The following is a 27,102-nucleotide window of genomic DNA, read 5'->3' on the forward strand; positions in this document are numbered from 1 at the left end:
GGTGTATCTTACCGTCGGTGCCGGGCGAGCTGTGGCCCTCCTTCTTGGTGGGGTCGGCGGAAGGGGGCTTGTTGCCGCCGGCTGACTTCTTCGGTTTACGCTTGCGCGTTTGAATACCTTCTTTGCGCATCGCTAGTGGTCTGAAATAAATATTGTACGGCCTCATAAATTTTCTGTAAGTACCCAACTTTTGTGACGTTATAAAGTACTAATTTAGTAATAGTGCAAGAGAAATAGCTAAAGGTGAACGTAGTGCATTAAACAGATGAAGCACGTACCTGTTGATGCCGTGCAGCTTGTAGTAGAGGCCGCACGCGTTGCAGACGGGCTCGCCGTCGTTGTTGCGGCGCCACAGCGTCGTGTTGCGCGACCCGCAGTTGGTGCAGCACTGGCCGTGTCGCCGCGCCGCCGACTGCACACACATATTATACTTCACCAACACCGCACCCATAGGTATTCACATTTAGAACATTTTTTTCCCGCTAACAATGCTCCTATTATCCTCTAACGTCCATTCTGGGATAAACTTTATTTACGGCTCTACATTATGTTTATGATTTGAGTTTACATTTATGTAGGTAAGTTTACCTAATTATTACAAAACTTAATAGATTGTACATACATACATACATAAACTCACGCCCGTAATCCCTAATGGGGTGGGCAGAGCCACAAGTAATCAAAGACAACTTGCAGCCACTGTTGATACGATGTCGTAAGCTGGATATGATGAACCTTATGGTGATAAGGGATCAGCCTATCGCCCATAACATTAGTTCATCATGTTAGATGACACAATCCCTCTGTCGGTTTTAATAGATTGTAGTATTCGAAATTAACCATCACTGCATCCTGAACCCTTTAAATAAAGAAATAGAAAAAAGTAGAACCAATCTAAGAAATAACTGAAAAAGTAGGTAGGTAGGTACGTGCAGAAAACCACAACCACATCATGACATTACTTACCTACCAACATTCCGCATGCATACAATGTAACCCGTTCTAGCCAATACAAACATTAGCAGACAATACAAAAGGAGCATCTACGCATCTGTTACCATAATAATGCGGTGGTGCTGTCCAATAACGGAGGCAAGCGTGGCTACCGAGCGGCGCCCGCGCAAGGCGGGGCCGCGCGCCATTGGCCGGCCGGGGACAACCCCGCCGCCGCCGCACAAGGTTCAATATCGAGGCTAATGGCCCCGCCGCCCGTCTGCACCGACTGCTTTATAATCTGTGGCCCTGTCAGTAACGCACGCGCGGTATCTAACCTTATCTGCGGAGTTTGCTATGCTTACTGATTACCCGGAGCATCATTACGCGGTTCGATTACTTCGCGTGCGCGTGAGCATGCATTACCGACTGAAGGGTTATCTCGACGACGAAGCGTCTAAATTATCATAAGGGTTATGATCAAAGGAGTACTGGCAGAGTGATACTTAGTGATTTTCCGACTCTACCCGGTGGGAAGTAGAGGCGGCTAATACTGAGTAAAGGGTACGTTTGTATGCTTATAAGAATTGAAAAATAATGTAAGTTATATCATGTGTGCCAGCTCGCTATTGCCCGCAAGTACACCTTATGTTAGTGCAAGCAGAGTGCTGAGGCGAGGTGCACTCTGCGTGAGGGAGCGGTAGCGTGTAGCCTGTCACCGAAGCCTGCGGAAGATACGATAGTCGTGCAAGGAAGGACCCGAGAACAAAGCATGCACTAGTCTACACGCCACCGACTCACCTTCTTCATGCCCCTGGTCATGCCTTCCACGCTCATCCACCGGGAGCCCTCCTTATAGAAGCGCGTGAGAAGGTCGGCGTCTGCACCTACAAAAAGAGGCGCGATGAGAGTTTGTTCTGCGACTCACCAGGCGCTTGCTGGGCTTGACGAGCGGCCGGTTGACGCCGTTGATCTTGTGGTAGAGGCCGCACGCGTTGCAGAGGTAGTGGCCGGTGGCGTCGCGCCGCCACAGCGGCGTGTTGTTGGCGCCACAGTTGACACACTCGCGGCCCTCCTCGTACGCCTCCAGCACGCCATCTGTCACAACCACGTCGCCACGGCCACCTCAGTACAAGCGCTACTACTACTAACTTCACCATCACAAATGTAGACTGCCTAATATAGCTCACACATACACAAACTTATACCCGAAATCACTAATGGGGTAGGCAGACCACAAGCTATTAGAAGACATCTTACAGCCACTCTTGATACTAAGCCCTAATATGGAAATGAATAGTAGTAGGTGATATCACTCTACATTTTAGTGCACAATTGGTTGCAACTCAATTTAAAGATACTTAGATTTTGAATCTGTCTGGGTAGGTACCTACGTCAATTCGCAAGGTGATTATTGTTACAGCGGAGGAGAAGAAATGACAAAAAACTCCTAATAACGTAGGTATTTGAAAGAAAAGAGTAACAAGCAGAATGTCTTTGTGGCTAAAGGGTGTCGTTAAGATTACATTTTACAGTGCTAAGTATGACACGTAAGTCGTTGGTACCGGGCACCCCCACCAACCTGCACTGGAGGACTGGTTGATTGAGGGGAGGCCTGTGTAAAGCAGCGGGACGTAATAGGCTATTTATCTTTGTATGTTTTATAATTACGTATAAAAAGTTCGCGCACTTTACACATTACATTATTATAATTATTGTATTTGTCTGCACAAATGTTAGGTGCCTCATCATCCATCGTCCTCCTGCCCTTATCCCACTCTAGGTGTGGTTACTACAATGTGTATTCCTCTTCCATTCATTTCTGTCAGTCGTCATCTCGGTACTCATACCTTTCACACACATAATCCTTCTTCACACAATCCATCCAAACTTTCTTGCGTCGTCCCCTATCCCTATATCCATCCACATTTATACTCATAACTTTCCTCGTTATATGCCTTTCATTCCTCCTCATTACATGCCCATACCATGCCCAACCTGTTGCTCCTCAATTTCTCAGTGACCGGTGCTACTTTCGGACTTCCTCTTATTATTAATTCCTAATCTCGTCCATTCTGGTCACACCACACATCCATCTTACTTAACATTCGCATCTCTGCCACATGTACTCTTCGCGTACCTATACATAGTATCATCGCCCTAGCAGTATCCCGTTTTTTCATAGGGTCCGCTTACCTAACATATTAAGTAGGTATATTGCTATAAAACAAAGAGTCTTAAAATGGCACAATCTTAGCCGCAGCGTGTGCGACACAATGTTGCTATCATGTTATCGGTTCCTAGAAGGTTTGAAACAATAATACGTTGTGACAGCACAGTGGCACATGTGAGCGGGGCGCGGCGGGTACCGCGCCAGCGCGGGCGCAGCGAGGTACGTACCTACGCTTATCTCTATCCGGCCGATAACACTCGGCATCTGTTTGCTAACCCCGATCCATTAATTTAGCTTCTATCTATTAAAGTAATTAATTTCTACACAACGAGCCCGGTACAATTCAATAAATGAAGTATCGAGGGCGCCATGCCAACTTGACGAAGTCGTAACACCAACTGACTTTTTAATTTCTAATAAGTACTTATCATCAGTATAAACAATACAAGTGTTTCATATGCCAGTACATATGTTACACGGATTAAGTACAGATAAATTAGTAAAAAAAAAATCAGCAGGTAAGCCAGTAGAAGCGTAAAATCACCTTTGTAAATTAGCAGTAGGTTGGTGAGTGCCGGTATCGGATAGGTAGGATTTAAGATATTATATTCGCATTAAGCACCTTGAGGTAAGGGACAAGACTCTCTTGAGTTGAAATTATGTTGAGCCATTTTGAGCAATAAGTACGAAGTATTGTCAAAGATGTTTCATTTTGTGCTTATTTCGTTTTGGCGTAATTAAGATTTTTTGAAACTCTGCAAGGTTTAGTCAAATTAAATCTCATGAACCTAAACTAATTTGTTACTGAGTATTTTCCTTATTTTGTTTCAATTTCATGATATATTGGTGTATTGTCCAGTGAAGTCCCGATACCATATCTAGGTGTGGGCTGCGGTGCCAGGGTTTATGAGGAAAACAGATCTGACGTACATACGGCGCATGCGCCAGCCCTGCACGGGACAGGATAATGAGATTTAGTTAGTCCCTTTCGATTCGATATCACACAAGTGCTTAACTTTAATCACCCTACTCTAATAAAATAATATACACCTACTCCTCGCCATCTGGGATTTAAACAAACCTATCTAGGTAATATTGGCCATGTAATAAGGGGCCCGTGCAATTATATCATACCTCCTGAAAAACTGCCGTTTGTCATTTTTTTTCTGTCAATATGTGTGATATTAAGGACTTCGGGATTTTTCAATCACATAGCCATTACGCCATGCTGCCTGTTTTGTCATAATAAAGTTAGAACATCACCTGTCACGATATGGTGCGACAAGGCAAGGCAGCGCACACTGCAGCAACAGTGAAGTACGCGCCAGTACGTGACCGCCGGCTATTATCGTGATCAAAACTATTACTAATATTTTACTAGGTAGCTATACTTATATACTAAAAGTCGGACAACACTGTATGCGTGATTAGAACAGTTTTCATATTTCATGAAAATTGTACCCAGAGACCAAATGCCTTGCTGGACTGTTTAATATGATTTAATTAAACTAGATTATTATGGCTATTATTTTTGAGAATTACTAAACTGTTATAATGTACATGAAGTACGAAGACATTCTGTATATTATTGAAACCTAAAGTTCCGATGATTATAATTATTATTTCAATTTAACAATATTATTAATATTTTTATTATACTTACTTAACAATACCAATTTAGAGATGACTCCTATGATGTCGTGTCACAGACGCGATAAGAACTGATTCATTGATTTCATTTCGCCTACTTTATAATTGCACAGTTTTGAATAATCGAGTTGCATGATAATTGAAATGATTTGTAATATAATAATAGCCTACAGCTTTATTGTTAGTAGGTACCTTCGTATATTACCTGTAATAATATTAATTGTCTAACACTACGTACGAGCAGCAGACACTCTGTTGATTTGTGCTTTCAAAAAATATACATGTAATTTTTAACGATGCTAGAGAAAATAATATTTGACGCAACCGACTGTTTTAATGATGTTCAAAATCGAAATGTAAAATTGTCAGAACCTTCGACCAGAAAGTTAAGTTTATGCGACTTGTAATCGAAATTACGAATTGTCGTAGAGTAGAAGAAAGTCAAAGTCTGGCCAGGGAGCATCACACTCGTAGACTGACCACTAGTTCGGATATTTAGATGCCGGTTAAATTATTCTGTATTCTATTATTGTATTTTCAAGTGACGAACCTAAGCACCGCTATAGATTTGTATAAGTAGTTCGTACTAACAATCTTATTAAAGTAGTATAGAAAACTTCAGTGGAAAATTGGAAATGCGTAGCCTGTCGTAGCAGCTACGCGGCGCCGTAGTCTTACTATTTCCTTTTCAGGCCGTGAGTGTGAGTGGTCTTACAAGTGACAAGTGACAAGATCCAACTATATGTAATATAGTGAGGTGTCTTACCGTACGCGGGCGGGCGCTGTAGCGCATCGTAGGGCGCGCACCACGAGCCCATGACCACGTTCTGGCCGTACAGCCCGCCGCCGACGGCGCCCACGCCGCCCACTCCGCTAACCGACCCTACTGAGCCGACAGAGCCCACGCTGCCGCCACCTGCTGGGAAACATATACGTGTTTAGTATGCAAAATAAGGAAATGTAATGTTAAGGTACTTACACGAATGTCTGTTTAAAGTCGTAAGACCGAATGTTCTTTTAAAATCCAAAACCCATTGTTTAACTATTGTGTCTGGAAATCTCGGCGTTAAGAGGTTAAGGCAAAGTAACTACTTATATCACGAGTCGTTATATGTTGTGTTTATGTTAAGTACAGGGATGCTGAATTTTAGAGACATTACTTATTCAGTTACATGTAACTTGTAACATGGGGATTTCCTTGAAGTAGGTAATAGAGAAAGCAACTGCTTAATAGAAAATAAAAATTATGACATTTATTCAAAACTCAATGTACCTTTTAAAATAATTGACTTACTAGGCCAACTTGATAAGAAAAGTAATCTATTAACAGAGTAGATGATAACTGGATGCAACTGTTTCTCATGTTGGGGGCACATTTCATTAGTAGCTACTGGTTATCATCCAACACTAGCTCCTGGCTGTTCCTGAATATGTACAGCGGGTACTACCAGTACCTGAAATCACCTGATTGCCCGAAAAATAAGAAAAATAAGTGCGCAGTTCTTAAATGAGCCATGTCCAGGGCCTATGTCGTTTCAATTATAACTCGGACACCAGGGTTAATCAACTGCATCGCGCATAACCTACATAATAGAAGAAGAAGACCTGATGAAGAACCTTCCTAGGTTGATAGACGACTTTGTGTTTTCACTACCTCCATGTACTTTTAACTCTTCACTCCCCTAGGTGTACCTACGACATAATACAACTTTAAGCCCTTCCATGTCATGCAACCACAGACCACTATTTCCTCAAAATACCAAAATAAGACTACCGAAATGGACAAAGACCACAGTCCAACAAATATAAACAGCACAATGTGAGACGCAGGAGGTGGCCCGGACTAACCTGCGAGCATGGCAATGTTTTGCAAGTTGTGCAGCCAGCTCGGCGGCAGGTACGGAGGCAGGGTATCCATGGCAACGAGTGCGGAGCTAGCGATGCGCGTGATAACGTCCCCGCGGTCAGAGGTCAGGGCGCGGACTGCCGCCGCCGCCGGCGCGGGCGACCCGCCGAGCTGCGCCCGCGCGCCCCTTATCATCGCTGACTCACCGCGCTGATGATACGCAACTCAGCACCGCAAGTCACGGGCTTACAGATTGTCGCAGTTACCTAGTACTAGATACCGTCTAACGATCTAGGAATAAACACTGGTTCTAACAGAAGCTTGTAGTAGAGTGGCAGACAACTATTTCTATTTGACTATTCATTGTCACAAAACGTCTAGAGCAGTAAGTAACAAACAAGCTTCAGACATTACTTAAAATTACCTTGAAATATGTTCTGACCGATATTATACCAACCATGTGTAACGATTTATATGATTCTTATCATATCAGCATCTGGGAAGGCCATCGACTGCTCGACACGTAAGTTCCGAATCTGAATTTCGTAATTTTCCTCATCGTGCCCGCTTCAGTCTGTCCTACAGGACAAAAAACTAAGCAGAAATCTAGCGGGGCTCATCGCACCAAATCACGAAAACAAAGTGCGCTATCTCGGCATAGACGTCAGCGGCGAGTGACTCGCTGCGGTTGCGCTCGCGCCGGTATACCGCGCCGGCCTCTCGGCATACAGCCACCTCATTGTCCTATTTTTTAACAATTTTTTTCCTCTTCCATACCATTTCTGCATTTTCAGTCAGCTCAATGGACTAATAAAAACTTATACATCAATGAAATCGTCGAACAATACGAGTATTGCCAAGTTGGTTCAGTTCTGTTTACGAGGACGGGGTTCCCTTAGCGGCGGGAAATTTTAGCGAATCGGAAAATTCAAATTAAATATTTCATGAACAGAAATAGCTGGGACATATTTGTTTTTAACATTTGTCATGTAAGTAGATGGTATTCCTAAATTCTGTAGGCTCTTATGCGCTAGTCAACATCGCAAATGATATAAAAGTAGGTGTTTTTGCATCCGAATTAAACTGACCCAAACACCTGACACTCTGTACAATCCAGAAGACGTGAACGATTACTTATCGATTGCTGGGGCATGCATTAACATACTTTAGCAAGCTTTTATAAGAATATTTAGATAAAAAACAATTACAGCAAAATCAATAAACTGGGCTAAGTAATTTATTTATGGATAAACAGGAAGGAAGGATGCCAGCTAATCAGGGAACCTAACAAATCTTTTCCGCGGGTTAATCCCGCTTGCTTCCTGTTAGATCTACCCGAGGGACGGCGCGCGAGTGGATATCATGAAACTGCTGCGCTGACGCACGCCACGCGACTAACGCGACCAATACAACAATAACAACATAGTTTAGATACTGTTCATAGCACAAGTTGACAGTTTTCCTTTTAATTACTTCTTCCTTCTGTTTTACAACTTATTGTCATTAGGAAATACCCACAACAATCTGCGTGAAGTAATTGTTACAGCTAGTACTATTACTGTACAGGTATATAAATAGTTATAGATGAATAACGACTGAAGTTTACCATGTAAGGAATAAGTATAAGGTTGAAGATTGTGTAGGTACCGCGGTTAACATGGTGTTAAAACTGGTATAAATACAAACAATGAACTGGGGATTGACCCGCGCTAGAACACGGCTGATGGTAAGGGAATGTAACAAAACGAACTAGATAATAGAAAGGTGTTGGTGGTGTTTGGAGGGGCAAAAAATTCAAACTCAATAATATCTTTATTCAGTAGGTAACATAGTTACACTTTGATGGTTTGTGTTTATGAAACGTGCTATCAATGTTTGGTTTGTCAAGTGCTCCTTGGCACAGTACAAGCTATGGTCAACTGGTAAGTACGTACCGTACTGGTCATGGTGCGCATGCGTCCACACGGGCTGGTAGTGCGGGTACTGGCGGTACCCGAGCCCGTACCCGTCGCCGCAGTCGCCGCCGTACCCGCCGCCCGCGCCGCCGCCGCCGCCGAACATACTCGCCGCTATCCGCTCGCCGCTATACGCTACTCGCTCACACTCAGCTCAGCGACACACCATGCCGTTTGCACACGCACCTGTAACCAAATAAATTTATATTAGGAATAATTTAGTCACAAGATAAGGAAACTAGCCAATAAAGTGACACTTGTAACAAAACGCTAAATTGAGCCATGCAGTATTCAGAATTCTTTATTTACAAGATACTCCAGTTGTTATATGGTTGCATGCATATGCTAACCTACTTTTTGAGAAATGTGACTCATAATCGGCAATGGACATACCTAATACCTCATAAGGTCTGGGAGGGAAAATACAGGCCCTTTGGATTCATACAGGATTGGTACAAAATGGTTACTAAAGCTTTTTATGTTAGTAACCGCAAATTGACTTCAATTTTATTTGCATTAATAATTTAAAAGAACATTCGATAATAGAATTGTAATAAATAGGTGACGCAAAGTTTAATATTGAACAATACAGTAATAAAGTTACAAAGAGTTGATAGTTAGCAAGTGTAAAGGAGGTAGTTACTAAATCGGAGCGAGTGATACGCGCGTATCAACAAGAATGCAACGCCGATACCCGGCGATACGGCACGCACTCACGCGCAACGCACTTGCAGCCAGCGCGCGCACTGTCCGGGACATTCTAACCTTTATTTAGATGATCTTAGAGGATAGTTGAATAAACAAGGTGGTGGATGGACCGCAAATAATCGGCAAGCCGGTGGCAGAGTGACTCAGTTACCCAATATCTGAGTATTGTAATACTATCGTGGTTGCGAGATGTTTACTAATTGTCAACCCGTTATCGCAGACTTATGCATTGAGTTTATATTGTAATGTACTTCAATCTTTATTTGATCCCAATTAAGATTATAAAATTGTAATTACGTAGGGATACCTACCAGACATAAATGTTGTGCCGACCCTACTTAGACTGGGATGAGGGCAGCAGAATGACAGATATATACTAGAAACCTAATAATTACAACCCACTTTTTTCGGGTATATTCACTCCAAAGCATATAGGTACTTAATAATAAATGTTATGGTATGTTTTCAAATTGTACAAAGTTATATTCGTTGTTTAGTAATCGGTCATACCCTACAAATTGCACTTACAACTATAAATTATTTACTTTACAAAATAAATGTTAATGACGAATGATCACTAGGCTGTGGTGCTGGTGCGGTCCATCGTGCGCCTGCGCCAAGTTAACGCCGCTTTCAAATTTTACGGCCGCCGGCCGCCCTTCTCCCGGCCGGACGGAGTGACCCGAACTCTCGTAAACTTACTATTTTCATTCTACGCCTCTATACTATAACACTGATCTATAGAACACACTTATAATAGTAAGAACGATATCCGATATTATAATAGTCAGTTCGGTATAAATTGCCTTGGGATCTGTAATCCGTAACTCAAAAGCTAAGATATTATTAACTTACTAATTTGCTCTCTTAGATTGCTTTATGAGGTTTTGGTGTAAATATTACTGAACGTACTAATGAACTTCAATCCTTTCTAACAACCGGTTCCACGGTTACTATTGACCCGCCAAGGGGCCCTGACATGGCTCATATTATAACGACTAGACACTATTTAGCATATGTTAAAAATCTACTTAAATGAAATGATCGATAATTACCTATGATTGTTCAATGGAATATTTTGACTTTGACTTAAGTAAATAGCCGGTACCCGCTGCTTAACGTGCCCTACGTTCAACGAACATGAAGCCCAGGCTACTTTACTGTTGGACTATCGGGCGATCAGCCTGCGATTTCCTAACCAAACCAGCTCAACGCTCAACCTTTTGACCACCGAGGCCATTACTTCAATTTTAATTCATAAATTGCCTAAAATGTCTTGCCGGTTACGAATAAATATTGAAATATAATTTCATCTTGTAATGTGATCGTCGCGGCTCATGATTTGTCCGCGTATGACAAAACAGCCAGTAGGTAAGTGATTCATTGCTCTATTTATAGCAGTACGCAGTGTCACAGCACACGGCTCGGCGACAGATGGGTGAGGACCCGAATTTGTAGCCATTAGTGCCGTCGCTAAAAAACTACCAATTTATGTGCAGCGACAAAAACTGACAGACGAATCGCGAGTGTCACCAGACGGACATAAAAACTTGTCTCTACATTGTTTTTGTGACATCGATCCTTTTAAAATCTTCTACTCTGCTTTCGCTAAAATATTTTCTTCCTTCATTTAATTATCTACTGCATTTGAGGCCTAAAGAATAGAAAGAATTATCTTCGACACAATGAAACAAGGCACATAGCAATGGTAACCGCAATGTCTTAATAACTTATTAATTAATGATTATAAAAGCTCTTTTTTTCAGCAGTGGGATTACAATTCGCACTGTGTTCAACAAGTATGTAGGTAGAATACTTGTACCGAGCATCCAGTCACGCACCGTAAGGAGAACAACATAACAATGAGGTTCATAGCAGCGCCCCGAGGAAGGTCTGGCACTTGGCAGCCCCGCGGGGCGCGGGCGCGGGGGCGGTAAGTGCAGATAACGCGGAGTGCATATCGACGTGGGACGATTTATAGCGCCCCGCCGCCGCCAGCGCAGCGCTGCGCCGGCGGCGACAGACGTGTTGGTAGAATATGCTGGCCGGTACCGCAACCAAGTACTTAGTGACTCCAATAAAATAATGAATGTCACATAAAGGCAATCCACAAAAAGTCAGATTAAACTTCTGGTAATTGGTACCAACCTAATATTCACACGACAGACCACAATATAAAATTACATATAGGTATAAATTGAAAACATAATAAGTAATTGAAAGTTGTTGCAGTTTTCTTTCTTCTTTGTTTTGTCGTTCAAATCCCAAAAACTAAACCCATGTTATATTATTGATTCAACATGCAAAATAACAAGCGTCGCTAATGATCCATGACCATTTTTCTCTTTTGGTAAGACCTGTAGGCTCGTCGGGTACGGGTATTCCTGAGTTGGATAATGACCCACCACATCAATCCTGGTGCCAGGGTACTATTGAGCCACTCTTTGAGCCATGTCAGGGTCCTATGCCACGGATCCTACCAGTACTGTTTGTGCCCTCCGAAGCGCAGATCACCACACTTTCGAAAAAACCGGTGATCAACTTGCAATGTACCAACCAAACTAGGGATCACAAAGTGATTTTTGTGATTATGATCCCACTGGGATTCGAACTCGGAACCTCCGGATCGTGAATAATACGGAGTGTTAGTGACATCGTAACGAATACTGAGGGGGATGATTCAGACCATTATTCTGAGCGGATATCAACCCAGAATAATGACCCGAATCATCCCTCAAAGTTTTGGTTTCGATGTCACTAACATCCTGTATAATATGAACCGATATGCGTGCGATGTATTGTTTTTACTGCAGCATAGAAGAAAAACATAAACCGTATGGTATATCTCCATCATTTCTGCATCACAAGTAAGTAGGTAGTAAAAATAACCTATTGCAATCAGTGACACCTTTCACAACACGTTGCCATGTTTCAAAATACTTAAATGTCTTCCATGTCGTGTAATGAATTGTTCTGAAACCCAACACCACGTGTCAGCAGGAGGAGTTCAGTCAAAGGGTGCAATTCAGAAAGATTCATGAGCACATAGAAATACCGACGCGTGCCGTTGTGGAGTCACGTAAATCATGTCGCCGGCGCGGGCGCACACAGCAGTATGTCGGCAGTATGCGGTAATAGAGGCAGCATGTGACGCCGCCTCATCTTCCCGCATTCCTCAACCAGACGCCTCATTAGGGGCTCGACGACGATGACGGCGTGTTGGACACTTCACCATACTGTCACATCTTATGTCACTAGCTTTAAATTATGACGAAATAATTTACCATAACAGCATCATACCTGTATCCGTGAAGGGGTAGGCAGGGAGTTCATGTGTGTATGTTGATTCCTTGTATCAATTACAATATAGTTTGATATAATATGTCCTACTTCGGAAACAGGCGACCATGTGTTGTGGTTAGTGTCACTCAAAATTCCTGCATGTCTTAAACGCTTAACAATAATATCGCTGATAGGTACGTGGTCCGTCCAGGCAGCGCAATGTTGGCGGTGGTATCACACCGCACGTCTCGCGTCCACTCCGCCCGGCGTCGCAGGCGCAGCGCTGGTCGCGCGCACACAATTTATGCATTGCATTAGCGCGCATCTGGCGGCCGCGATTTATACCACTCTCCCCGAATTCTGTACCGTCGGTGAAAAGTAATACAACTCGAGTTGTATCACTTTTGAGTTATTAGCACACACTTCATGTTCAAAAAATTCTCTTTCTTTCTGTCTAATTCTCGTAACTGTAGCTATTATAAATACGGAGATAATTTTTGTGTTTAGTGATATAAGTACTGTTTGTGAAGGATTCATGCTGTTATAACACGTGTAACATAATTCATCTTAACTTGCATTAAAGTGAAATGAAGATTTTCACTAAATATTTTGGTGTAAGTAAATGCAACTCAACATATATTAAAATACACGCAATCCTTGAATTCTCACAGTCCGTGTTTAATGATATAATTTTAGTTGTAACATCAAACACCAAATTTATTTTTTCGTGAAAAGTAATATAAATTAATATATATCAAAATATTTCAGAAAATACGATCTTAGATATCAATAACGTGTCGTGTATAATGATACATACAAGTTCGATGCCATGCGCCACCAGTGTGTATCCTAGGGTGACCTCCGCATAAACCTGTCTATGGGAAGACATTTTGTCTAGAGCCACAGCAAACCATATCTGATCCGCATTGCGAATGGGTATAGGTTAAGTTAGTACTTCAGACCAAACCGTGCTTTTTCTCTTTCTGCTATAACCACCTTGTAGTACTTAATTACAGTACCTCAATAAGTTGTGGGTCCTGATCATGGCGTCGTTATCACCATGGCAGGGTTAGTCAAGAGGTATTTGAGATTTGTCATAACTGTCGTTAGTCTCCTTCCCTTAGCTCGAAGCATAGCTGTTTTACATAGTTTTCTTGATTACATGCAGGTTAAGCGGTGGCAGATTGAACGAGGTTGTAGACGTGAAAATAATGGCTCCAAATATTATCGAGCTCCAATTAATATGCAAGCCATTCAATACACGCTGGTTAGATCTTTTATGCAAGCGCCGGTAGTGGTATTTTTGAACCTACACAGCCGTATATGACAGCTCGGCATCGGCAGCATCGGGATCTGCCACATCTTCTCAAGAGAAGATTACCAGTTTCTCAAACACGTTGAATGGTGTAAATTTGTCGAGCTTTTTCATTTTTATAAAGGGAATAACTGCTCTGAACTCTTGAGCACCACCAGTAATATTTGTTTTCTGTATTTTGATTACATAAGAGAGAATTACGCACAGGACTGTGAAAAATGGAAAGAGGAAGGGGAGGCCTTTGCCCAGCAGTGGGATCTTGTAGGATAGATTAGATTAGAATAAATAATTGGCAACACCACGGGCACAACCCCTTAATTAAACCAGGTCACAAAGTTTGTAAAGATCCCAGGAGGTATTTGAGCTTCTGAAAGGAGTTAGTTGGCTTACATAGTCAATAAAAGCACGCATAATGGACCACTTGTGTTTATGCGGAAAACTGAGCCCATGAAAATAACATTACATATGGGACATTCGAGTATTCATTGAGTCAAGTCAGGGGCCTATGGCGGCTCAGTTATAACCCTGACACCAGGGTTGATGGGGTTGGTAATTCACCTCACAATCCACACGATAGAAGAAGAAGAAGATGGGACATTTGCCCATACATGTTGTGCCGACCCCACCTAGAGTGAGATAAGGGCAGGAGGATGATTATGATATAGTGGGAAGTTTGCCCACTTCACAATAGTGGTCCATACGCGAGGATACGCGGAAAGTCCCCCACGTGTGCTTACGTGTAGAGTTTTGCGGAAACGAGCTCATTTAGCTTAACCATAACAAACCATGGTCTATGGTGGTCATGGTCATGGTCTGAGGATAGCCCTGTGTAACCTATAGGTTTGGAGGTGAACCAATGATCTTCATTTTCACTACCTATTCTCATCGTCAACATTGATTCGACTCCGTTTATCGTTCTGTCAATGTTGCGGGCTACCATTAGACCGGGAATTTCGATAATTCGAAATATCGAATTTTACTTTACTTTAGGGGATTTTGATTGTGGAATGAGTTGTGATCTTTTAAATAGTTTCAGCAAGAAAGAAGTAACACTTACCGGTTTGTGTGATTTTGGTTTAAAAGTACGTAGGTACATCACCTTTATCTCCAGGCCATACTGCCAGGCTAGCCCGAAACATTCCTAATGACCAGTCTTAATATGATTCCTCTTACCTTCATTTGTTAGGGATGGAAATATTATCATAATTGAATTTGTAAGATTTTGACTGCAAAAATGAACCAAAAGTGGTTTTGATTAGGGGCGTAGTGTAGTGGACAAAATGTGTTTGTAGTGGGCAGCAGTGGTGGTTTTGACCGGTTATTTATGAGTTTTGAGAGTAAAATCATAACAAAAATATCTTATTATCGCCACCTTACACTATATATACGTGTACCATCTTTATATGTATTTATTATTAGAAATTCGTAAAAACATGTATCATTTTACACAATAAAACCGAAAAAATAAGTCATGTTAAACCACTTGACACAAATTCGTTACAGTTTATCGTTTGTGTCAATTGATATAAGTTACGTTTCTTTACTTTTTAAAGAAAATAAATAGAATTTTGCCTTTCTACAACATTATGAAATAAACTTTCTTCCAAGACATTTTGTTTTTTGAAAATAAGACTGTAAAATTAATAATTGAAATATGATATATCAACGATGACTTTTTTATAGTTATGTGTGTAAAAAGGTATAAGTAGACTTGTATCAATTTACACAATATAAAAGTTGGTGTCAACTGATACATGTAATTTATTTTGATCCTCTACCATTTCTGTTTAGGTTCTAAATATAACTAAATATTAGAAAAGAAACCTTCCATCATCACCTATCGACACATCTAACTTCTGTTCCATTATTCCTTATAAGTCGCGAGCTAGAATATTTTTAACTTTAAACTCGATTTTCTCAAAACTTGAATTTTGGACTTGTATTACTTTTCACCGACGGTACAGAATTATGCATGCTCTATACTCGGACTACACCGCGGCCCTGCACCTACATCACGTTGCATCTCGAGATACTCAAATGTCGACGAGAGATAATACAAGATGTGTGCTGATTGCTTTCAGGTGACGATTTAATACCAACAACATAATTAATAGTAGGCTATCGATAACAGCTTATGAAAAATATGTTTTACATACATACATACATAAACTCACGTCCGTAATCCCAAATGGGGTGGGCAGAGCCACAAGTAATCAAAGACAACTTGCAGCCACTAAAATATGCAAAAATATGTTTTAATTTTATGAAAAACATACCTACTAAAGGTTCTGACCAGACTTACTCACTCAATGGAACGCACATGTGCACGTGGGTAGGACGCAAGTACCATAATTATTTAAAAGAAGTCGATACTGCAGCACATCATTTCCGAAGCTTTTATATTATTCTAGGTATTTCATTCAAATACTTAATACTGCTGGCTTAAGTTCCGTTTACGAATCAGACTGTTTATTCTATGGAATTTAAGTAGCAAATGTTATCCAAGGCAGTCTAATTCGTCACATCAAAGGAAACGCCCTTATGTCGATAGAGGATTGCACACTAAATTATTTTTTTTAAAGGAATTATAAATCTTGTATGTTATTGGACCAGGTATGTGCATTGTGCGTGTCAGCGGTCACGCGAGTAGTATCGTGCTTAAACTAGATTCTCAAGAGAAACGGAATTGGATGACGTTATATAACAAGCACGTTACGAGCACAAACAGCAAGTCAGCGGTTTGTGAGCCGCGGACGTGCGCGTTCAATGGAGCCTCCTCAATGAACGCTGCGCCCGCGCACCCACTTTGCTTAGCAAGCAAACTGTTCTGCAGCTATCGTGTACGTTGTTGGTTCTGAGTATTACGGCGTGTTACGTCACGGAACGTGCAACAATGTGACCTCCACAACAACTACTTATGTAATTGTAAGTGAACAAGAAGTGTGATGACTCCGTTTGCTATATTTGTTTTCATTATTAGCCCGTAAAGACGTAGTTCTGAGTCGGTCGGAAATAACGGTTGTAAGCTAAGGCAGTAAAGTAGGAATACTTCTGTAATATGTATTTGGAATACTAATAATAATATAATATACTAATTTTAATGGTTGTTAAGGCGCTGGAGTTTTGATTATATATTAATAGAAATTGGTTTTATTTTTACTAAATAAATAGGCAGTGGCAGAAAGAGGAAAGGATTCCAAGGACTCACTTTGTGGTTACGACAAAATCCAAATTGGAGAGGCCTCCCGTGGAACAAAGGCGGAAGTCCTATTCCACTAATACCACGCACCAAATAACACCTCACTTTATTCACTGAAATTACGTAGTTTTCCCGATATTTTTGGGGAACTCGAAACGTGCGCCGACGCGGTCAATTAGCAACTAGTTTTGTTTTCTTCGCTTCCGGCCTTCCGGTGACAAAGGGGTAAGGAGCGAGACAGGTACCTAATGGATGCGCACACATGTGCAAAAGGGATGGGAATAGCCACTGCTTATTAACTAGATTTAAGAGCATTATATTTTTTGTTTCTTTTTACAGGTTTGGAATTGATAATATTTGGCCAAACCAATGGTATATATTAGTCATCTTTCAGGTGATATGTTAAGATGACACTGTCTGCATTAGATCACGCCTACTGTGTTCTAACTTTAACAAGTGGCCTATGTAGCTTGTTATAATTGTAACAGTACGTCATAATATCATACACATGAGATGTTATTACAATGTTTGGTCTGGTCTTGACGCCGACCTATGCCAACGACGGCGGCGGCGGCGCGGTGCGCGCGCTTTTAGAAGCACTTGAGATCTCTGCGTCGTGTCAGCCGGCGCCGGCGCCGCGCGGCTGCAGTCGCGGGCCTGCTGTATCGCACTCGATAATCAATCAATGTTCATTACTCACTGATATTACTCGTACACATTCCGCTAGCCACACCACCACAGCAGCGCCGCCTGCGCCGCTGCGCCCGCGCCACGCGAGTCTGTTTCATCTTACACTTTGATGTGCTATTAGCTATTATGCCGCGAGATTTATGGATAAGATTACATTAAACAAAGCGAACTTATTATGATATACTGCACAAGTGTAAATGTAGAAGCAATCCAAATAAAATCGTAATAAAACGTAATTCGGATTCCATAGACAGCAGTGATCTTGAGATTTAGAGATGTAGAGAAGGCTCCTTCGCGTTTTCGTAATATTGTAGCGCATGTGATTACTATGTAAGTAGTTTCAAGTAATTATCTTGCAACTATGAGTGATTGTAGATATACCTATATGTAACGATTGGGAGCTTTCATGATTTACCCGCTGTACCTTGCCTACATGATAGTTTCAGTAAGCATCGAGGGACGATATCAGGCAAATTAGTCACTATTATTAATCGTAGTGTTGTAACTGTAGGTCGCGACTGGATCGTGTTGTGGGAATGTGCGTCGTTTGAAGTGTTTCAGCGGCAAAAAACCGGCGACAGTGGTCGGGCGGCACTTGACGCGCACAGCGGCACCGCGGCTGTTCCCACACTGCACACACCGCGCCGCGCAACTACATTTTTATGACAGTTTAAAATACATATTTATATCTAGTTTATTGTTTATATAAAAATTCACGGCGCATTGGCGCTTCTGCACTGTAAAGTTGTGAAATGTAAATAAATAAATATACATAACATAAACATCCGTCCCACTGCTGGGCACACGCCTTGGTAGCTAGGTGGTAGGTGAATTTATATAATTTTCTCTATCACAAATTGTACATTAATGAATGAATTATATTAAATACCCACTTTTTGTCAACCGTCTAATCAGGCTACAAAGAGTAAATTAACATTCAGTGGGATTTTTGGATTCTGGCTTCCTTAACGACAACAATATTCGATTCCAAAACTGGAACAATTTTGCGAATAAACACTTGTACGAGTGAGTATGTCAGTGGTTTTTAGCTTCACATGTTTGTAGTTGCGCCGGCGCATGTGGTGCGCACAGGTGAATCCACTCGAGAGCGGCGGCGGCGCGGCGCGGGCGCTGCACTCTGGACGCTTTTTACAGTCGCGGGTCTCGCCCGGGACACGCTCGTAAATGTTTTTTACTGCTTAATGCGCGTTAAGTGCTGCAGAGATCTGCGCACGCTCATATTTCAATATTGTCGTTAATTTTATAACTATTTCAAATATTATGCACAATGTGTTCTGCATAATCCGGGGCAAAGATAAAAGAACGCTCCATGTTACTGATATCAAGTTTGAGCTCAGTAATTTATTACGGAAATAGTGGACTTGCTATCTATAACTAAAGGAAATGCTGCAGGTGGACTTGGATAATATGTATTCTTTTATACTAGCGGTTCAGTAGGTGCTATAGAACAGTATTATAATCATAAGCAGTACAGATGATTGTGATATTTAAGGAGGCCTGTGTTCAACTGGGATGTGTGGACGGAATACAGGTAGTAGGTATGTTTATATGTTTTATTACATTAGTGTGGTATATCTATCATATTTTTCTATGGTTTTCTGTAATGTCACAGATATCAATCGAATTTTTGTTTCTGCCGTTTAATTGAAAATAATTATTTATTTATTTATAGGAAAACCAACAGCTACATCAAATAGTATAAACATAAATATAAATCACAAAAGAGCCAATAATTATAGCATATTATAATTAGAATTGTTTTATAGTTACATTTTATGGCGAACTGACACCAGACATACCTCCATATATCCTTACATTGTTGCGAGAGTACTTCCAAATAACAAATAGTCTGCTTAATACTTTAACACAGATATTCAAGCTCAATATGACTGTATATTTGTTCCATACAAAAAAGTCGTTACTCAGCACATCATATTTGTAGTGTTGTATTCATAATGAATATATTGCAACATAAAACTGCCAACCATAACCATGCATTACCATATGACGTCACCCATGCAATACTGTCGGAGTTGTAGAGTCAAGAAATCGAATGATTTTCAGATTATATAATCAGATAACGCAGTCAGGTACGAACCCTCGCAGCTCTACCACAGATGCAAACCTATGTAAAGCTGTCATATCATATCGCAGGCGAGTGATGATTTGGCGAGTGTTATCTAATCAGCATTATCGGCGAGAGATTCGTCAGTAATAGGGTCATTAAGTGTATGTGATAGATAGCGGCGGCGCGTGCACGCCCGCTCAGCGCCATCTGCTGGCTGATAAGATACTGCTGAAATATTGCGGCCGCTAAATTGGGGCGCCCTGGCTCGGTGCGGCCCGCGGCATGCGGGCGCCTCTGGATTACTTCATTGCCTCAACACACAAAAACTGTAACTCTTAAGCCTTTACAATTCGTTTAATTAGGTAGATATAACAGTTTTTAAACAATCAAAGGCACTATATAAGCTTTGGGGTTGATTTCAGTTGCGTTAGTAAGTACCTAACGTACAGTAAAGTAAATGTACGAATTTAAACTTATTTATACTGCAGCTGCCTAGAGAGAGAATGCTGTAACGACTCTACATTGAATATAAACGATTTAGAATAGGTTTATTATGATTGGCCTATAGGTGGAATCAGTGCCAGACTTAGAAAGTACCTAACTGTAAATTTTCATCTTAATTGTGATTAAACACGTTCGAATTAGTCAGTTGATATAACCTATACCTCATAATGGCCTATTATTTTCTAAGAAAGCAATCTGAATCTATAAGGCAAAACCTCCACAGGCACTTTCTAATCATAATACAACTATAGTGTTAATAAATAATGGTACTTATCTAAATCGATCATAAAGTTCCTTTCACCCTTACATTGTAGCTTTATTATCTGTTTGCTCTAAACCTTCCTCTCGCCGCCGTCACGTTTCCTTAATAATTTGAACTTGTGGGGCGCTCGGGCTATAACACCGGGTAATCACCTCGGTACAATTTATACCCACGTTCGTGGTACACTTTACGATCTATTTGATTTTATCCAAGCTCATAGTTTGTGCTCTAAGCTAATACAGATCATTTTATCAGCTAACGCACTGTCGACATTAGACTGTCTAAATAATGCTTGTGCAATTTTCAAACTCGTAGGTATACGTATAGGTATATTGATAGGAAGAAACATTTACCCAGATGGGAGGTATAGTAGGTATATAGGTTTGGATGAATGCTTTAAAAGGATTTACTGAGTGATCGTTTAAATACGTTTAGTCACGGGTGCGATCTGGACATACCAAACAATGACACTTGGACATAAGTGTTTACAGAGCGACAGGGATCTTCTGATGCGTGATGACATTCACAGGGGCGGTGGTGTGGGCCACCATATTATGTTCTCCATTTATAAACTGGCAAACATGGCGTTTTTATAGTATTTCATACCTTTTTGTATTTGTATGTGTTCTCGCAAATAGATTGATTCGATTTTATTTGCGGTGTTGGTTCCGGTATTTGCCACGAGCCAACACATATTTGTCGGTCTATAGGTACATAAGACACGCGATAGAGAGTTTAGGAACAGGCTGAGGACAGAAAGCGCTACACTATTGATACCTAACAAGCACATGAACAACTATGCGTACAGAAGGCAGCACAGTCCGAACAAGAAGCGCGCGGCTTTCTTTAATGTGCGCTATAATAAGAATTCGTTCACAGTTTTATGTTCATAATAGTCTTATCGTGAATACTAAAATATTAACGCGCCACAAATTGGCACTAATTTCGGAAAACTCCTAATTAGAGCGGCGGTAATTGGTGATAAGCGGTGAGTACACGCCTAGTGGCGCACCGCTCGTAAAGTGGTCGTGAAGCCGTGGATACATCGCCGTCGTATCTCTATCATAAAACAATGGCGGCATCTGGTTATAGTCTGCTAATTAAACTGTTAGTTAGTTTATTAGTTTCCGCGTTGCGTGCGCGTGATTGACAGCGCATGAAGCTCTGTGTAGTCGCTACCGCGAGCGACGACGACGCGCGGTGACGGTACTTAGTAGGTACATACGTACGAACGCCGGACGCAGGGTGCTTTGTAGGGTGGTTGAATGTTATAACGAGGTACCGGAAGCTTGTTAAGTATATGGCAAAGGGGAAAACAGCTTGCAGCTCGTCACTAGACGATTAACTGAATTGTTTCGGTACTAAAGTAAGTGCGTGGCCATTACATGAGCCACGTAGCGGGCTTTGGCTCAATAAATAACCCACCAGGTTTGGCGTGGTCGGTCATTGACGTCGTTCAAAGAACCCTGCTAGTTATAATTTATTTTATATTATGTTAATATAAGTAAGTAATGGTATAAAACGACTGTTTATCTTGTACCGCTGATAGATTTTCTATCATCACTGACGGACGTTAGAAACGACAAAGGTAATGTTCATTAAAAGTTCATTTATCAAATCGGCTATCTTTGGAACGCATTTATAAATTACCCGATTCTTCGATTTGTATATCCAGATTGGAAGTTCAATAATAGTGTAATGGAGTAGGCTGTAATAGCGTGGTCACGACATGCTACGAGCCGGTCCGGCTGGGAGGAGCCGCCGCCGGCCCCGCCCCCTGCCTCCGGCCCGCCCCGCGCGCCCCCCCGCCGCAGCCCGCGCTCTCCCGGAGGCAGATTTCCCCAGCCGCGGTACCGACACCAAATTCATCATCTGATGAATTCCACCCAACGGACGCGCGATGGCAGCGCCACGAGCATGCCTCAACCACCGTGTTTCATCCAAATACTTTTACAGTTCACTTTCAAGAATCATATTTTTTTTTACTGAAATAATAATATATGATCACGGCTATATTCCCAGTAGGGTAGTCAGAAGTACAGCCATCGCATAATGGTCTAAGTAGGTACCCCTCGTTTCAGTGAGCTTTATTACAACAACCAACGTGATGGTGGTGTGGTGAACCGAATCGTCGCCACTCTGTAATAGTCGGTAGGTACTGTGTTTGCAATTGGAGGTTAGGAAATTGGTTTAATAATAAGATATTAAAGAAATACCTAGCCGTCCACAATAACAATATCATCCCTCCAAGGGTTGCAACAGGAAAGACAAACGCCTGCATACCTACTTCATGTCACATTTTCCCTATCAGCTTTCTCTGTCCTCGGTATTTAAAGTCACAGTATAATATACATAAAATACATATAGTGTGATAATGTATGGCTGCGGGCACGTGGGGGGGGGGGGGTGAGAGGGGGGGGGTGTAATTTACGACGTCGTCGCACGCACGGCCGCGGGGCGCGGGCTGTATCCTACGCTGGTATACATACGACATTGATTGCATTAAATATATTACACTATAAGGGACCCCTCCGGTTGATTGAGGGGAGGCCTGCTGTGCCCAGCAGTGGGACGTATATAGGCTGTTTATGTTATGTTATAAGGGACGAAAACAAAAACAGACATAACGGTGTTTATCAACTATCAAACAATGAAATCCTTTACAGTAAATTATAACACATATAAAAGTGGCGAATGGTACTTCGTGACTAGACTTGCGGTAGGTACCTAGTATTCATGCGCCTATCATGCAGCTGCTATCAAGGACCAAAAACAGTCAAAATCCTTTAAATTTATTTCATGTCATGTGTACTAGACACTCAAACGTAAGTCTATTAATTTGACTAATGTTATTTATATGTTACACTTGCTATCACCCGACACCGCTTGTCAGAAATTTTATTGGAATGATATTTAAATTGTAACTGTTCAAAGTGTAACCATGTTACCTGCTACATAAATAATTCATTATTCCTTATTCTGTGCTTGCGGTGTCTTCTGTATCGTGTGGGTTGTGAAGTGGAGTACCAACCTCATCAACTCTGGTGTTAGGGTTACTATTGAGCCGCCAAAGACCCCTGACATGGCTCAGGTACCGACTACTTACTTACATCAGTAGGTAAGTAGTAAACGGGACCAACGGCTTAACATGCTTTCCGAAGCACGGATCATCTTGCTTTCGGACAATCGGGTGATCAGCCTATAATGTCCTAACCAAACTAGGGATCACAAAGTAAGTTTTGTAATATTTCCCCACCGGGAATCGAACCCAGGACCTCCGGATTGTGAGCCCAACGCTCAACCACTGGACCACGGAGGTCGTGCTTGTGGTGTAAACCCGTACGACCTACGAACGCAACAAAAATAATGTAAGGTTTGTCGGCTGACAAGTTAGTAGGTATTTATCCAAAAAAAATGAGACGGATGTTTGATTTTTTTATAAAATAACAAGAAATTAGGTACCTATAGTTGTATTATGAAAAATAGTGGAACGTACTCTTTCATCTAATCATGGAAACAATTTTACGTCTGAAATCTAACGGCAGAGGTCTATAGTATATACACTCACTCCTCGCCAGCTATGTTTAAGTCCCACGTAATATGCATGTAGTAATAGAGGGCGAGCTAATGGCCCCTGCCTGCCACCTGCCACAGACCCTTAAAACCACGTCATATCAATTATCTATTATACAAACATGAATTCAAGCACATAGCGTCAAATTCAGTGGTTTACAGCCTGAGTCGGATTCTACGTAATGCTTGACACTACGACGTCAGTGTACTTCTTTGCCCATACTTCAACATATTAGGACAGAGAAGGTAATTTGGGTTCAACTGTTGTCTGAAGTTTGATTGAGTATAGTTGGCATGGATGTCGTCGGTTGGTTGTGGGTGACGTCACCCGGCGCCGGGTCGCGGGTCGCGCGTCGCGGCGGACAATGCTCGCGCCCGCTATCTGGACACCGTGTCCGACACGCGGGACACATGTCCGACCACGCGTTTGCATTTTACCGCTCTCACACTACACACTACACCAGTAACCTCGACGCTGCGACATTATGACCGACACTCGTCACCCACCGGCAGATATCGACAGATCTATAAAACGTTCAGAAACTGCCTAAATGTTAATCTCCGATCAACCGTGGCAAAACCAAGCTGCACCCACGTTATATCCTCGAAAGGCCCGGATTTCCAGACACAATAGTTAAACAATGGGATTTGGATTTTAAAAGGCATTTGGGCCTTACGACCATATAGTACTTTCTATATAACGTTAAAGGTGGGTAAAATAACTCAATAACGATCGTAATGTTTTTATATTTTGACATAAACTTAGGCAGGTACTCACTTCATACATAACACTGCAAAATCGTTATCCATTTTCTGGCGTATTCTGGTAAAACAGTTTCAAATGATTAGTATTCAACTAAGGTGTTTGTGAATCTAAACGCACAGGAATAAATTGAAATTGGTTACTCGTAGGTACGTAGTGTAAAAAAGCTATATAAAATTCAGCGAAGATGTAACAGATCATTAAAATAAAAAAAGGACATCTGCGGTCGACGAGAGGAACCTGAGTTTACGTCAATTAAATATTGTGAAGGCTTGATGCGACTGACGTCATCAGCATTCGTCTAGCAGCCAGCACGCACCACACGTTGACGAACCTCGGCTCGTCCGCGGCGGGTGTGTGTGAGACAGTGTTAATGACCGCTTCGCTACGACTACATAATGTACCTATACTTTAAATATATAGTTATTTCAAATATACATTATACCTACTCTTTTACGAGGTATGTATGACTCACGACTATGGAAGTCTGTACTCTTGCTCCTACGTATACCTGTGACAGCTGGTAGGGTGCAATTGAAAAATACATACTAGAGAAAACAATTTCCTTGAACTAGTAGAGGACTGCACTATAGGAGAAACCTATTAATATCGACTATACTGAGTTGTTATCAAGTGTAATTTTCCGTCGCAAAAGTATCAAACTGAAAATTATTAAAAATAACACTAAAATTTTCATGAATTTTCATCAACTCAGAATCATGGTCTAAATCATTCCGCAAAGTTTTTGGTATGGTGTCACTGACACCCATCCGTGCCCGTATGGCTGGCTACATGTACAGGATTGAAAATAATTAAAAAAAAAAAACAAAAAAGATGATTTTCACCGACTATATATCAACTCAGAATCATGAGCGGAATCAACCTTAAAATTTTCGTTACGATGTAATTAACATATTTAATAATAATTATAGCTATGTAATATGCAAGGTAAAACGTAATTTAATCAGACATTTTTTAAATAAATGGTAGTCGGCTTTTAGTGGCCTGTTCATACCGCGGAGGTACACTTAGAGAGATACCTTAATTGGTAATCTAAATTTAGTGTTGCCTTCTAAACATTAATAGAAGCGGGCAACATTAGCGTATCGGAACCGGCGCCCGCGCAGTGGACGTCACTTTGATTTTATTATCCATAAGTACTGATACGTTTGACCACGTCGTCCATAAAACGTGCACGTCACGTCACCCTCAACTACGCGGCTCTTGTTTCCACCTCGCTCTGTTTGCTTTATTCATAAAATCAAACCCGTGTGTAAAGCTGTAAGCTCCCACGCCGCGAGCTAAATTCACTAAAAGTTGAACTTATTAACAGGTAGAAGTCGCGCGCGGTGTAACCCAACATTAGGAACATGATGAGGGAAAGCAAGAGTTGAGAGGTTATGGTAATGAGTGCGGGAGACTGACGCGGGGTACGGGGTGTAGGGACGGGGGTGGCGTTATCGCGCGCGGCCTGCGCCGGCGCCGCGGCTCTTAGCGCGACACGCCGGGTTTTTGTGCCCTCATTAATTAGTTTGGGAGCGCCGCCCGTCTGTGGGAAACTGAAACTGATTCGCGCGCACCCCGGGGCCAGAGCGCTGCACACTCGCTACTCACAATCAATGATGTTCACAATGAATAACGTTCTTTTTCTGAAACCTCCACAACGAGTACTACATAACAGACGGTTGCCCAGCTGACATTCAAATACCTCAATGCCGCCTTTACTTATATAATGTTTAATAGGCACTCTAGAATTAGCTTTGTTTCTGAATCACATATAATATTTATAGGTAGGATATCTGTCGGCTTTGAATGTTTCAAATAAAACACATAACAGCAATGTCTACCGATAGGCATTCCTTAAAACACTATAAATATTGTTGTATCATTAACTGCACGTTGCAGGAGGTTGTTAATAAAACCGAGTTTTGAATTAACATGAAGTTTTATTGCAGCGGCGGCCATTATGCAAATAAGTCGCGTATTAACATAGTGTTATCGACCCAATTCTAACGTGCCTGGTGGGGTACAGGCGGGAACAGGGCTATCATGGGAATTCAAATCTTCTTCCTTCCATTCTCGTTTTACATTGTATGGTAGGTATATAATCAAGCCTAGGCTTTAATTGTTGGTCAGCTAGTTACCATCTCCTGTGACCCA

General features: G+C 41.6%; 1 protein-coding gene across 5 annotated transcripts in view; it reads right to left on the reverse strand.

Moving 5' to 3' along the window:
* Window positions 1-27,102, reverse strand: part of LOC126382126 (GATA-binding factor A-like) — a 44,660-nt gene that overhangs the window by 2,060 nt on the left and 15,498 nt on the right. Inside the window, exons 2-6 of one of the 5 annotated variants that reach the window (XM_050031880.1) lie at window positions 8,537-8,743; window positions 5,523-5,672; window positions 1,862-2,031; window positions 279-412; window positions 13-140 (exon numbers count right to left, since the gene is read on the reverse strand). In XM_050031880.1, coding sequence (XP_049887837.1) covers window positions 13-140; window positions 279-412; window positions 1,862-2,031; window positions 5,523-5,672; window positions 8,537-8,663 — 709 coding nt within the window. In that variant the 5' untranslated portion in view covers window positions 8,664-8,743. Of the gene's footprint in view, window positions 1-12; window positions 141-278; window positions 413-1,734; window positions 1,821-1,861; window positions 2,032-5,522; window positions 5,676-6,604; window positions 6,728-8,536; window positions 8,744-27,102 lie in introns of those variants that run through there. The other 4 variants (XM_050031883.1, XM_050031879.1, XM_050031882.1 and 1 more) reach the window with 4 other exon arrangements.

Source organism: Pectinophora gossypiella, chromosome 3, assembly GCF_024362695.1.
Source record: "Pectinophora gossypiella chromosome 3, ilPecGoss1.1, whole genome shotgun sequence".
In the NCBI taxonomy this organism is placed as follows: Eukaryota; Metazoa; Arthropoda; class Insecta; order Lepidoptera; family Gelechiidae; genus Pectinophora; species Pectinophora gossypiella.